Below are 12,774 nucleotides of genomic sequence, written 5' to 3'. Positions count from 1 at the left end.
CACACATTTGTTTTCAGCTTTGATTTGAGCTCTCTCCAGCCTCTCCTGTCTTCTTCACTGGCTTTAGGAAAACTCTGCCTCCAGCTGCTTCCCTCTGTGGATCGGCCAGTCGATGCATCCTGATATTCTTTCACATTCATCTCTGCAGCTCATAAGCCTGACATGATTTATGCACTCCCCCTCACCTCATTATCACCCTCTTCCTCCATTTCCACCTCACGCCCTTTCCTCTACTCCTCTGTACTTCCTCCCTTCATCTCCTCCTCTCTCTAATTTCCCCTCTTCTTGCTTTATCCTCACGTGTACCAATTCTTACTCTTTTTGCCGCTTTGCCCGGGTCCCCTGATTTAACCCCTCTATCCGCAGAGCTCCCTGTCCAACGGGGATAAGAGTCGTCCAACAGACTACCTGAGCAACGGCAAGAAGAGGAAAGCTGAAGAGAAGGAGTTCATGACGGACTATGTGAGGACACATCCATAACACTCTTAAATGTTTGAGTAACTGCAGGAAAGTTTCACCCAACTCCTCCAATATGATTCGGATAAAAGAGAAGGTGTCTTTGTGCAGTGGAAGACCACCAGACTTTAGGGAACTGCCCTCCTTTCTGAAATATTTACAGTCCTGACTATATTCAGTACTGTATTCTTGGAGTAACTGTGGAAGATCAGATATATAAAGCCGATGGAGGCTCAGTTTCTGTACTTTATTGTGCTAGAAAGTAGAAAGTTTATTTGAGACCTGTTTTACTTCCCACAGTTAAAATGGGGTAAGGGTCCATTACCATTTGTAATGTTAGTTGCACACCTTTACACTCTGTCAGGTTTGTTTGTTGATATGTCCTCTGTATGCAGCAGGTAACTGAGCAGGGGTGTGTTTCTTTTTTTTAATTTTTTTATTCCCTTTTCTCTCGCAGGGCAGCGATGCGGATAAGAGCGATGATAATTTGGTGGTGGATGAGGTAGGCAGCCGCCGGCTTCTGTTTGCATCACTTGACCGCTTTCATCAGCATGCGCCATGTAAACATAGCCAGCAGAATCACATGAATAGAAATAACGAATCCACCCCAACCCCCACCCGCTGCCTGACCTCATTTAGCTGCAAACACATCCACGAACACACAGGTGCACAATCTGAACCGGAGAACCGGAGTTCAAGCTGTCGCATTGTTAAAAAAATGCATGCACATACAATGCTAAAACTTATAGTCTTGACATTTGCGGAAAAGCCTTAAAATGTCTGGAAAAGAAGGATTTGTTTGGCAATTTTCCAGATCTGGATAGATATGGAAAAAATGTTAGATATTTTTCAGACTTTTTTTTGTTTAGTTTCCAAACAGAAAAAAGTTTTAAATAATAAGCGGGGTCTGTGGCTGCAGGATTTTTATAAACAGAGCTGAAAGGCAGATGTTGTCAAAGACATGTCTTTAAGGTGTCTGTGCTACAGTACAGTTCAAAATTTGAGTCCAGGTTATTAATAATATTTGTGCGGTAACTTATACAAATTAGTTTCCAGTGAAACTAAGATTTACAGCTGCTTTATGCTTTAGAAAAGTCATAAATCTATAAATAAGGCTTCAGTAGAGGAAAGAATCTCATTCAAATTTTTTATGTATTATTTTTTTTCTTCTCAAGGAAGCATTTTAGTGGCTGCAATCAAGGTCCTGAGGTTTAAATCTGAATATTGTAGAAAGGAAAACTGAAACTTAAGCTCCATCATTTGGTTTTTACTTTACTCTAACTGGACTTTGATTTGTAGATCATTGGAATAACCCAAACCAACAATAAGACAGTGTGGAACAATTTTAAAGCTGGACAAATGTGAAATATCATGTTAAAAAATGAAATGATAGCCATGGCTTTTTTTTCTTTTTGTAATGTTTAATAAACATTTGCATTTTACATTCAGGACCCATCCTCCCCCCGCAGCGTGCAGTCCTACTCGTCAAGGGAGAATGGTTTAGACAAGATTCCCCCATCCCGGAAGGAGGGGCCCCCACAGGCCAGCCCCACCTCCCTGGCATCATCAAGCAGCGCTACCTCCCCCTCTCGAGGCAAAGAGCCCCCACAGGTAGATTGAAATAACGCGCTGTCAAACATATCTCTATGCTCCTCTTTAATATCACATTTACATGTTCAGCTACACGTGAAACCTTTTCCTCTGAGCACATCAGTTTTTCATGCTGTCATACTGTATTTTGCCATTTTGTTCAGGATCAGTAGTTTGTCTCACAGTTGTTGCGCTACACAGTCAGTCCTCAGCGATTGTGTTGTCACTTTATTTTCATGAGTTATTTTGCAGCTCATCTGCTTTCTGTCTTTTACTGTTGAAGTAGTTGTGGCTTTTGGCCCTTATTCTCTTTATCTCCCTCTCTGCATTTTACTTTGATGTACAAAGCCATAAAAGCGTAAATTAAATTCATCTTTTTATTTCAGCAGAACTATCTCACACTAATAAAATTATGAAGAATCCAGCCTTTAATTTGTGTACATTTATTCCGTTGGAGGCCACCAGGTTTAAAATTAAAATGTCCCGGTGTTTCAGAAAGTCCATAATGCCATGCAAGCTTAACAAGGCACTCACTGCTTTTGGAAGACAAAAGGTCCACAGCATCACAGATCCTCCACCGTACTTAACAGCTCGTAGTTCTTCTTACTGAAAAGCTTGATGTTGGTCCCATTTAACCAAAGCACGTAGCTCAGAGCGACTTTTAAGCTAACAAGTTTAAACTGGTTTATTCTTGTGATTTTCTTACATGGATTCCAAACGACCGCTGGACATGTAGATGGCATCGCATTGTTGCCATGGATACTTGATGACTCCTTTTAGAGATTTTTTTTTTCTTGCCTAGTGTTTGTAGTAATGGGATTATATGGTCTGTGTCATGTTATATTTTAACACCAGGAAAAATTAAAGTCATGAATTACTAATTAGAAATTCTTAACTTTTTAAATACATTTTAGAAAATGTTTTAATGTTTATTTTGAATAATTATGACCAGGATTTATTTAGATTTTATTTCCCACTCCTTTGACTGAGATAAAAAAAACTTTAATTTTCAAAATGAGTTTTTATTGAGCTGCTGTCACCAAAATATAAATACATAAACAAATAAATACATATATCAATCATTAAGTGCTCATATTTAAAATTTTGCCTGGTGATTAATCATGCCCCTTTCTAATTTATTGTGACAGGTTATGATAAGCATGTACTTACAGCAAGTTTTAAGGCCAAAGATTCAGTCCTGGTCCCAAGAAAGAGCAGTCATGGTGGGCAATGGCCATTTGTCCTGCAGATATCCTTGATCAATGGTGTAGTTAATTCTATATCTCACATGAATATACAATCTTGGCATGATAACAACACAGCATGGCCAACAAATTTTATGTGCTTTTTCAGTATTTTTTCTGTATTTGATTTATCTAGATGTCATAGCTGTATAATTATCAAAAAAAGCTCAGTGAGTGCTTTTGCCCCCTTTTTCCAAGACAATTCCAACTTACAGTACCTGCCAATAATTCAGTATTAGTGTGTGTTTTTGACTGCCAATATTTAGCCACCTGTGATTTTGTTAAACAGTAAACAGATCTTTTTCTCCACTGAATAAATCTACTCACTAAATAGTGATAGATGATGCTGCTGCAATAATAGCAGATTTTAAAAAAAAATTATTTTAAGAAATCTTTATCTTTCTGGTGCCAGTAAATGTTTCCAGCACCTCTTCAACGTCCTTCTCTGCCTTTATCTCTCTATTGTTCCCCTACTCCAGAGAGAGAAATCCAGCACTCCAGGTATGAAGCCGGGAACCCCCATGTCTCAGGAGTCAAACACCCCAGGACCAAGTGGCCCGCCACAGTTCAGACCTGTGCCAGGAAAGCCCGGTGTAGATCCTCTTGGTAAGAATGTCTCTGAGCTTAGCAGAACCTCAGTGCTTTAATGCTAACTGTAGGCCTGTAATTATAGTGACGTCCACTATCACTGCAAACTCTCAGAAAACAATCTGCACAATAGTGGGTCGATTTAAAAAAACAGGAATACACTTGTGCAGCGAGGGATGTTTAAGCCTCTAGCGACCCTGTTTCATGCAGTGTCAATCAAAGCTGGGCTGCAGTAGTTGGTATGAGTGTCAACCTGCTCCCCACCACCGACCACCATCTGGACTTAATAGGCAGCTGAAGGTAGAAATATTCAGCATGCTTCACTTTTTAAATGGAAAGATTAGGAGAGGTGATGGACTGTGACTGTGAGCAGCTTTATAATGAACCTTCAACTATATTCCAGTGTATCTCTTTCTGTCTTTTTTCATCACCTGTTAGCGCCTGCCCCAATTTCACACAGTCTATTATGCTTGTGAGCAAGCATATATACACAATGCACCTACATGTGCAGACAGAGGACATACAGAATGCAGATACACACATACTGCAGCCTCACTGCAGGATGGTAGGATGGCCAGCAGGGGTCAGTAGAGGTCCAGTCCTGCAGCTTCTGACTAGCTTTACTTTTTTTGTTTTTGTTTTTTGCAGCTTGTTGACAGCTCGTCAGTCACAGCTGTCTGAAAGGTTCATTTTAATAGATGTTGTATCATATTCCTGCCTACGACAAAATTAAACAGAAGCATCCTGAATTACTGATTTAGTGAATTGTTTGCTTCAATCAGGAATTTGTGTTTTCCAAAACAATGAACACTCTTTTCTTTTTCTTTTTCTCCCAGCTCTGGGTCTGAGGAATCCCCTGGCGGTGCAGGGGGCCTACCCTCCGGGGGCTTTTGGCCTGCCTCCTCCAGGGGTGAACGGAGATCTGCCCGGGGCTGCAGGCTACGGTGCCGGCCTTCACTTGGTCTCCCCCCAGATGAACGGAGCTGCGGCGGCAGCAGCGGCTGCAGCTGCTGCAGGCTACGGACGGTCCCCTGTGGTGAGGCTGGCGCTCTGCAGATAATTTGTCTTTGCAGTGTCACTGTCATATGTGGTGCCTCAGCATATAAAGCTGTCGGAAAGGGCAAAAAATCTGGATATTTATGGAAAAAACACAAGTGTTTTGAAGGAAAGCAGCTGCAGTGTGATTTATCTTTAAGAATCTGACAGTCTGTGACCTTGGCCTTTAAAAACATCTTTGCTTTTTTGTTATTTTGCTTTATCCATATAGTTTTATCCAGATACTGTCACTTTATTATCAGTTTTAATGAGCTAACTCTCCTCTTTATGAACCACTTTTGTATTAGTCTTTCCTTAGGCCTTATTTTGTTTCTGAGATATCTTATTTCCTCCAGGTGGGCTATGAGTCTCCGCACCCACATATGAGGGTCCCTGGGCTTCCTGCCAGCCTGCAGTCAGCCTCCGGAAAACCGTGAGTTTCCTGTTCCTAATTATTAAAATTGTTCCTGGTCTAAAAAGCTTTCCTACCCCATCGGTTCAGCATAAATTCTCAGGTCTGTGTTCAGGTTTGGTTTGTTGCTCTTATTTTTGGTCTCAGTTATTTGTTGGATTTGTCCTCCTCTGGGTATAAGATGCATACAAAGCAGGACAGGCAGAATACTGAAAAGCTCTCTGGTTTTCCTTTGAAATAAGATAAGTTTGCAGTGTCTCCAAATGGTACACATTCAAGTTGATAATTATGTTTTCTTGTTCACTGCAAAGTTTAACAAAATACCAAATGCAGTTCCTTGCACAGGTGTTCATGCCCCTTGACATTTTCACATTTGGAAGGAAAATGATGCATGATGAATTATATTTTGCCCCCCTAACTTTGATACCTATAAATAAAATCCAGTGCAATGAGTTGATTTCAGAAGTCCGTTGATTTGTAAATAGACTCCACCTATGTAGAATTTAATATCTGTATAAATACAACCACACAATGAACTCAGCATCCTCATTGTAAAACATGTCATCGCCAGCGTGATGCATTGGAAATGCTGTTCTTCCACAAGGACAGAGACGCTGGTCAGTGTTGATGGGAAGATGGATGGAGCTGGAAGAAAAACTGTTAGAAGTTGAAACGATTTGAAGCCGTAGCTGAAGCTCACCTCTCAGCAGGACAATGGCCCTAAACATAATGCCAAAGCTATAACAGGAGGGCTTGGATTAAACCATACATATATTTGTGTCCAACTATGGCAAGATTTGAATTGTGTATCTTCACAGGTTTTCACAGATTAAGTTTGAGGTATTTTGGATAGAAGTTTGGGCAAACATTTCTGCCTCCCTATGTGTCAGTCTGGTAGAGATGTATCACAGAAGGCTTGGCCATGTCATTGCAGCAGAAAGGGTTTTTTCATATTAACCTGGGGACTAAATATAAATGCATGTTGCACTTTTCAAATTATATTTGTGAGGTACTTTACAAACCACATGTCATTTTCTTTCTACTTCATCATGGTGCACTAATTTGTGTTGGTTGCATAAATCCCAATAAAGTAAATTGTCTGTGGTTATAATGTGACAAAAGGAATTGTAATAAGACGTTTTGCTTGCTGCTCATTTTAACTGCGTCTCTCCTCCGTTCTTCCCTTTCTCCTTCCCAGCGCCTACTCGTTTCACGTGAGCGCTGATGGCCAGATGCAGCCGGTGCCGTTCCCCCCGGACGCCCTGCTGGGCCCGGGGATCCCGCGTCACGCTCGTCAGATCCACACACTGAGCCACGGAGAGGTGGTGTGCGCCGTCACAATCAGCACCTCCACACGCCACGTCTACACCGGAGGCAAGGGCTGCGTCAAGGTGTGGGACATCAGCCAGCCGGGCAGCAAGAGCCCCATGGCCCAGCTGGACTGCCTGGTGAGACATTACGGCAAAGTGGAAGCCAAATGTACTAGCATCTTTTATTATTGCATCACTAAATTACTACAAAATAAATCCTCTGTGTCCAACCAGAACAGGGATAACTACATCCGCTCCTGCAAGCTTCTGTCAGACGGTCGGACCCTGATCGTTGGAGGCGAGGCCAGCACGCTATCGATCTGGGATTTGGCCACGCCCACCCCGCGCATCAAGGCGGAGCTGACGTCGTCCGCGCCCGCCTGCTACGCTCTGGCCATCTCCCCCGACAACAAGGTCTGCTTCTCCTGCTGCAGCGACGGCAACATCGTCGTCTGGGACCTGCACAACCAAACATTGGTCAGGTAAGAGGAGAAACGCAGACCAGTCTTAAATAGTTTCCTTCAGTCAGATGAGGAGAGCAGATGGAAACAAAGGAAATAGCCAGATTAGTTTTTAGTAAATTGGTGCTGGTGAAGGGGGAAGAAGTAGTTATGCCAGAATCAGTTCTGTTGGAAAAGGTAGATGGAAAGTAGCATCTGTAGTTTTGAACACAGGTTGTGTTTCGCTCTATAAAGTGTAATTTGGACAGTTGTTGCCAAGTTATTAAAGGGTCTTTACCCTTAAGAGCAAGAGTAAATGCTCCTTGAGAATCAAACTAAAGTTTCCTTCCCCACATCATCACAGCACTTTTAAATCCTCTGTCACCACATTTCCAGAGCAGGCAGGTCCTAAAATCATTTGTAAGAGACATTTGGATCCTTTATTCAGTTGTTTATCCTGAGCTTCTAGATTCAGTGCTGTACCAGCTAATCACATCTGTTTCTCATAAAAACAGACAGGAAAGCTTCAGGACACACTCTCCTAGGACCCTTCATTTAGGTTTATATACTGACAAGCTTCAGGAAAGATAACCTGATATTGTCTCGTATCTAAAAAGCTGACAGCGCAAGATTTAACAGGATCTCATACATGAAAGGAATAATAGGTTAGCTATTCCACAAATCTATGAGTAGAAATGGGTATTAAGAATATTTACAATATTTCTCTGTCACTGCATTAAAACTTTAGGAAATATCTATTAAACTTTTTATTCTGGTTTTTACACTGTTGGTTCCATGAGAGCATCAAATATTTGAAAATCTGATTGAATGAAACTATTGTGCTGTTTGTGGTAAAATATTTTTTTTATTATTATAACATTTATGTTTGTAGGGCTGTATTCAGTGACAGATGTGTTGCTAGAAATAGTGTGATCAATAAGAACTTTTATCGTTGGGGCAACAAATTCCACAAAAACTAATACAAGTTTTACACCAGATCATCAATCCTTACTGTCATATCATTAGTTGGTGTTTACAAATGCTTTTTGGAATATTTAGTATTACTCGCTCCCTGCGCATATTTACTGATCAGCGGTGAAATTCTGGTCAGAAGTGTGAGGAGTGTTCACAACCACTGTCATTAATACATTTTCTTTAATGTGATTGTATGTGTTTCCAGCCAGGAGAAAACACAGTAATTTGTGTAGATAAACTGTCTCCATGCACTACAGAGAGACAACAACAAATGGTGGATCAAACATTTATTGAAATAAATGGTCAAAGTGACTTACTGACCTGAGGCCATGGTGCTGCTATATGTGGAAAAAAAGCGTTTTTTCTGTGATTTAAATTATTTATTTTTTTTATGGAAACTTTAAAAAGTTTTTCGAGCTCCTGACCCAGTGTTGCACTTTAACCACTTTGGTGGAAAAGCCCCGTATCTGATGGTTTTCTGTATTTCTTCCTGCAGGCAGTTCCAGGGCCACACGGACGGGGCCAGCTGCATCGACATCTCCAACGACGGCACCAAGCTCTGGACCGGAGGGCTGGACAACACGGTCCGCTGCTGGGACCTGCGGGAGGGACGGCAGCTGCAGCAGCACGACTTCACCTCACAGGTACACATTAAGGACTCTCATATCTGAGGTTTAGCAGCCTGGAAAAAAAACTTTTTAAAATGATTTTTTCATCATTCCTGTCTGTCCCAGATCTTCTCCCTGGGCTACTGTCCAACAGGCGAGTGGCTGGCTGTGGGGATGGAGAGCAGCAATGTGGAAGTCCTGCATGTCTCCAAACCCGACAAGTACCAGCTGCACCTCCACGAGAGCTGCGTCCTCTCCCTCAAGTTCGCCTACTGCGGTATGCACACATATCATTCCTACATGCTGAAAACCTGCATTGTTTGATTGTGTAGCACTACTTCAGGGTATTTATTCAAATGGAGGTCAAATAAATTTAAGTCTTTGTTCAGAACCATCCTCATTTCTCGTTTCCAATAGCTGCTGCTTCATATCTCACCTCCCAGGAGGCTTTATCTGCTGACAGCAGTGTGTGTTTTGTCCTGTAGGTAAATGGTTTGTGAGCACAGGGAAAGATAACCTCCTGAATGCATGGCGGACACCCTACGGATCCAGCATATTCCAGGTAGACTCATCTTTATTTGCACAGGACACACAATAGATCTGACCTGAATAACGGCAGCAAACTCGAGTCTGGTAGATGGTTAAACAGCTTCCTCTCTGTCTCTCTGCACAGTCTAAGGAGTCTTCGTCAGTTCTCAGCTGCGACATCTCACCTGATGACCAGTTCATCGTCACGGGCTCTGGGGACAAAAAGGCCACAGTCTATGAAGTAATCTACTGATCGCTGATTGGCTCCTTACTGAAAGCTAAAAATCCCAGGGGCCAAGCCGAGGCTCCTTCCTGCACCAGTGACTGTACAGAGTGTCGGCGGTGGGTGGGAGGAAAGAGACACTCAACTCGTTGTTTTGTCCGCGTTTGTGAGAAATGAGCGAGAGGGAAGCAAGGAGACGCCAAGTCACATCTCTGGAAAATAAACTTTGGTGTTAAATGCTCTGAGAAAGCTGGTTAGTCTATAGCTGCGCTAATGTGGGATTCCTCCAAAGAACTTTTCGTTTTTGTTTCTTTTTTTTTAAACAAAAGAAAACCTCTTTAGTGCAAAAGAAATTAGAAAACATCTCTTTTTTTACCTTTTGGATTAATTGCAAACAGTTGAACTGATTTGAATCGAGGAGGTTTAACTAGAGCTCTCCTGATGTGCTGCTGTGCAAGTCCAAGCCTGATTCATCCTGGCCCCGTTCCGCCTGTTGTGGGTTCTGTTCGGCACACAGCAAACCATCCTGCTTGGCAGATGTGGGGGTGGTCTACTGAGGTTCCAGATGCTCTTGTTTTCCTTCTTTTTAATTTCAGCATCATGATTGTAACATTTGTTGTGCATATGTGACAGAACAGGGCTTAGTTGGTATCATTTGCTTAAAAATGGGGGAAAACAACCTCAAACACAAGACAAAAACTCTGAAGTCAGCTCAAACAACACGTTCTCTTGTGTTTCAGGATAAACACGTCTTCTTTAACTCAGTATTTCATGTTCTTCTGTTGTATTTGTTATGGCACATACAGACAGACCGACCGGTATTTTCATAGCTACCATTCTGAACCCTGAACCTTGCTATATATGAACATGTAAATAAAGGTCTCTAAAGGCAAAGATGATTGTCATGTATGACTTGATGTTGCACTGAGAGCACCGTCTGTTTTTAAAAACTAGCAGTGTCCTGTTATGGTTTTCTTGACCCGAGTGTGTGTGTGTGAGATGGAAGAAATGAACATGATCACAGTCCAGCGCAAGTTTCCCTAGCCAGGCTTTTAGCAGGGTTCATTTGGATGTTTCAAACTGTGCAGAGAAAACAAAAATTGGAAGCATTTGTTCAAACCCTAACAGCCAGAACAACATGTTTTCACAGCACGGTGTCAGAAACATCTTAGAAATATTTAGATGAGAAATGAAGGCTGTGAAAGGTGAGCGCAAGCAGCCTCTTCTCCTCTATGATGCCTGCATTTCTCTCATTCTGAGGGATCACTAAGTTTCTCGATTGTCTGGAGGATCAGAGATGAGGCGGAGCGGAAAAAAGTTGTCTTGGGATTTAAACGCACAGCATGAACCATCTATCGTTCATAGCGATGCAGTAAGATATCAAAGTTTCACAGGAAGCTTTGTATCAGCGAGACAGCGATCTGAACCCGTTACAATAATGCTCAAGAGGACGATCTTCAGTGATTGTGGAGAATGTTTTGTTGACATGGTGCTTGAGATGACATTTGTAGTGAATTGGCAATATAGAAAACTGGAACAAATGTGTAAAGGGAGAACACAGAAAAGTGGAGTTTAGTGGCACCACCAGTAAAGATGTATATCAATAAATTCTTCTGTCATTGCAGTAAAACTATAACCAGGCTGTATGCTAAGGAAGTAAATTAGATATCGGATTCAGATGAATTGGACCATGGATGCATCCAAAAGATGCAAGTCGGTCTATCGAGAGGTCAGCAATGATGAGGGTTTGAGGGCTGTAATAGCAATAAAAGATCTCCCCTGATTATTGAAAAAGGTATGAATCTTTCGACACGACACCTTTTGAATAAAACAGATAAACTAAAAACTGATTCGTCTTTAATATTATTTTATCTTTTGAGAGATGCCCGTCTCATTTCCTATCAGAAACAAAATAATTTTACACAAATCTTCCAGAGGTACAGTATGTGTGATTTTTGCCTCAACTGCTCCTGCTGCAATAAAAGATTTATTTGACACATTTCTACCTGGGGTGTCGATACATATTGAGTGCATGCAGCGAGAGGATTTATTATCCTAATTTATCTTTTGTTTGAGATTTAAATCACTGAATTAAACTAACCTGTTGGAATACCCCCAGTCACAGTCAGCCTTGGGGCTTCGGTTTGTCTTTTTTAAAAATATACTGCATGGGGTGCTTTATGCTTTATTTATGCCTCTGATCTGAAACTGCCTGTATGGTTGCTCCTACTTGATCATGCCAAAGGATTTCTCCAAGAAGGAGTTCATATGCGGTTTATCAGTTAAACTGCACACTCTTTAAATATTTGCTGAGTGTTTAATTTTTGTTGTTTTCGTTTGTTTATTTTTAAGTCAACCCAACATAGGAGGATCTTTTTACAATTCTCCAAATGTAAATGAGCTCCACTATCTGATTTACTTGATGTTTGTGAAATGCTGACTACAATCCTTGAGAAAAAAATTCAATTTAGGGATATTTATCAAAATAGCACCTTGGAGACTTAGTTTCTGTGGCTCAGCTGGACATTTTCCACACCAAACGTTCTCCTGGAAACGAGGAACAGTTAAAGTTTCTTGGGTCTGACAAAAGTTTCAGGGAAACTGGAAAAATGGGTGCTAAATGTTTGTGAAATTTCAAAAATATCACTAGGACTGCTAAATATTTAAGCAGTAAAACATTTGTTGGTTTTTCATTCAGGTCACATTCTGCTCTGAAACATCCACTTATGACATATTGTGGAGTATTTGTGATGGTGTTCCAGTTACAGATCGTCATTAGTAACTGCTGATTGTTCTGTTTAGTCAGGAGATATGGGTACTGTTCAAATTAATCATTGACCATTTAAAAGGCCAGCAGCCATGTTGGATATGAGGTTGGTGAGGAACCTCCAAACTTTCTAAGTGTTAACTAAATCTGGTATTCCTTCAAACTTGGAGCTTGGAAAGTTTTACAAACAGGACAATGACCATAACCCATAGAAATGTCTCTCAACAGAATGTCAGAAGTGTTGTTATCTGCCTCATATGACCCAAAGATTAAAGTGAAACTCTGAACAAACAATACTTTGAGGAAAAAAAATAGCTAAAAGCAAGCTGCTCACGCTGAATCTCAGCCATCAGGAATAATCGTTTGCTTGGAGGTTTAAGCAGCTGCGGATGATCAGCCAGGGGAGCTGAGGAAAGGCTGATTGGTTCAGAGGGGCCGGCTTATTCATTTAGTAACAACACTCAAACAAGCAGAGAAGGCAAACTTGCAGTTCAACCAATCACAGACAAGCACTGGCACAATTTATAGGGCAGAAAGTTTTACAACTGAGGGAAATGTTTTTATAACCTTTACTGCATCTGTGTTGTTAAATCTTTAT

The 12,774-nt window shown here is 41.3% G+C and overlaps 1 protein-coding gene across 1 annotated transcript in view; it reads left to right on the top strand.

Annotated features, from left to right (window-relative positions):
- tle2a (TLE family member 2, transcriptional corepressor a) overlaps positions 1–10,303 on the top strand; it is a 51,192-nt gene extending 40,889 nt beyond the window's left edge. The window contains exons 9-20 of the mRNA XM_047374873.1: positions 367–462; positions 914–958; positions 1,906–2,067; positions 3,770–3,896; positions 4,715–4,914; positions 5,270–5,346; positions 6,524–6,773; positions 6,870–7,117; positions 8,547–8,694; positions 8,785–8,935; positions 9,144–9,220; positions 9,332–10,303. Coding sequence (XP_047230829.1) covers positions 367–462; positions 914–958; positions 1,906–2,067; positions 3,770–3,896; positions 4,715–4,914; positions 5,270–5,346; positions 6,524–6,773; positions 6,870–7,117; positions 8,547–8,694; positions 8,785–8,935; positions 9,144–9,220; positions 9,332–9,439 — 1,689 coding nt within the window. The 3' untranslated portion in view covers positions 9,440–10,303. The remainder of the gene's footprint in view (positions 1–366; positions 463–913; positions 959–1,905; positions 2,068–3,769; positions 3,897–4,714; positions 4,915–5,269; positions 5,347–6,523; positions 6,774–6,869; positions 7,118–8,546; positions 8,695–8,784; positions 8,936–9,143; positions 9,221–9,331) is intronic.
- The last annotated feature ends 2,471 nt before the right edge of the window (positions 10,304–12,774 follow it).

Source organism: Girardinichthys multiradiatus, chromosome 9 (assembly GCF_021462225.1).
Source record: "Girardinichthys multiradiatus isolate DD_20200921_A chromosome 9, DD_fGirMul_XY1, whole genome shotgun sequence".
Taxonomy (NCBI): Eukaryota; Metazoa; Chordata; class Actinopteri; order Cyprinodontiformes; family Goodeidae; genus Girardinichthys; species Girardinichthys multiradiatus.
This window is presented reverse-complemented; position numbering and strand designations above follow the sequence as displayed.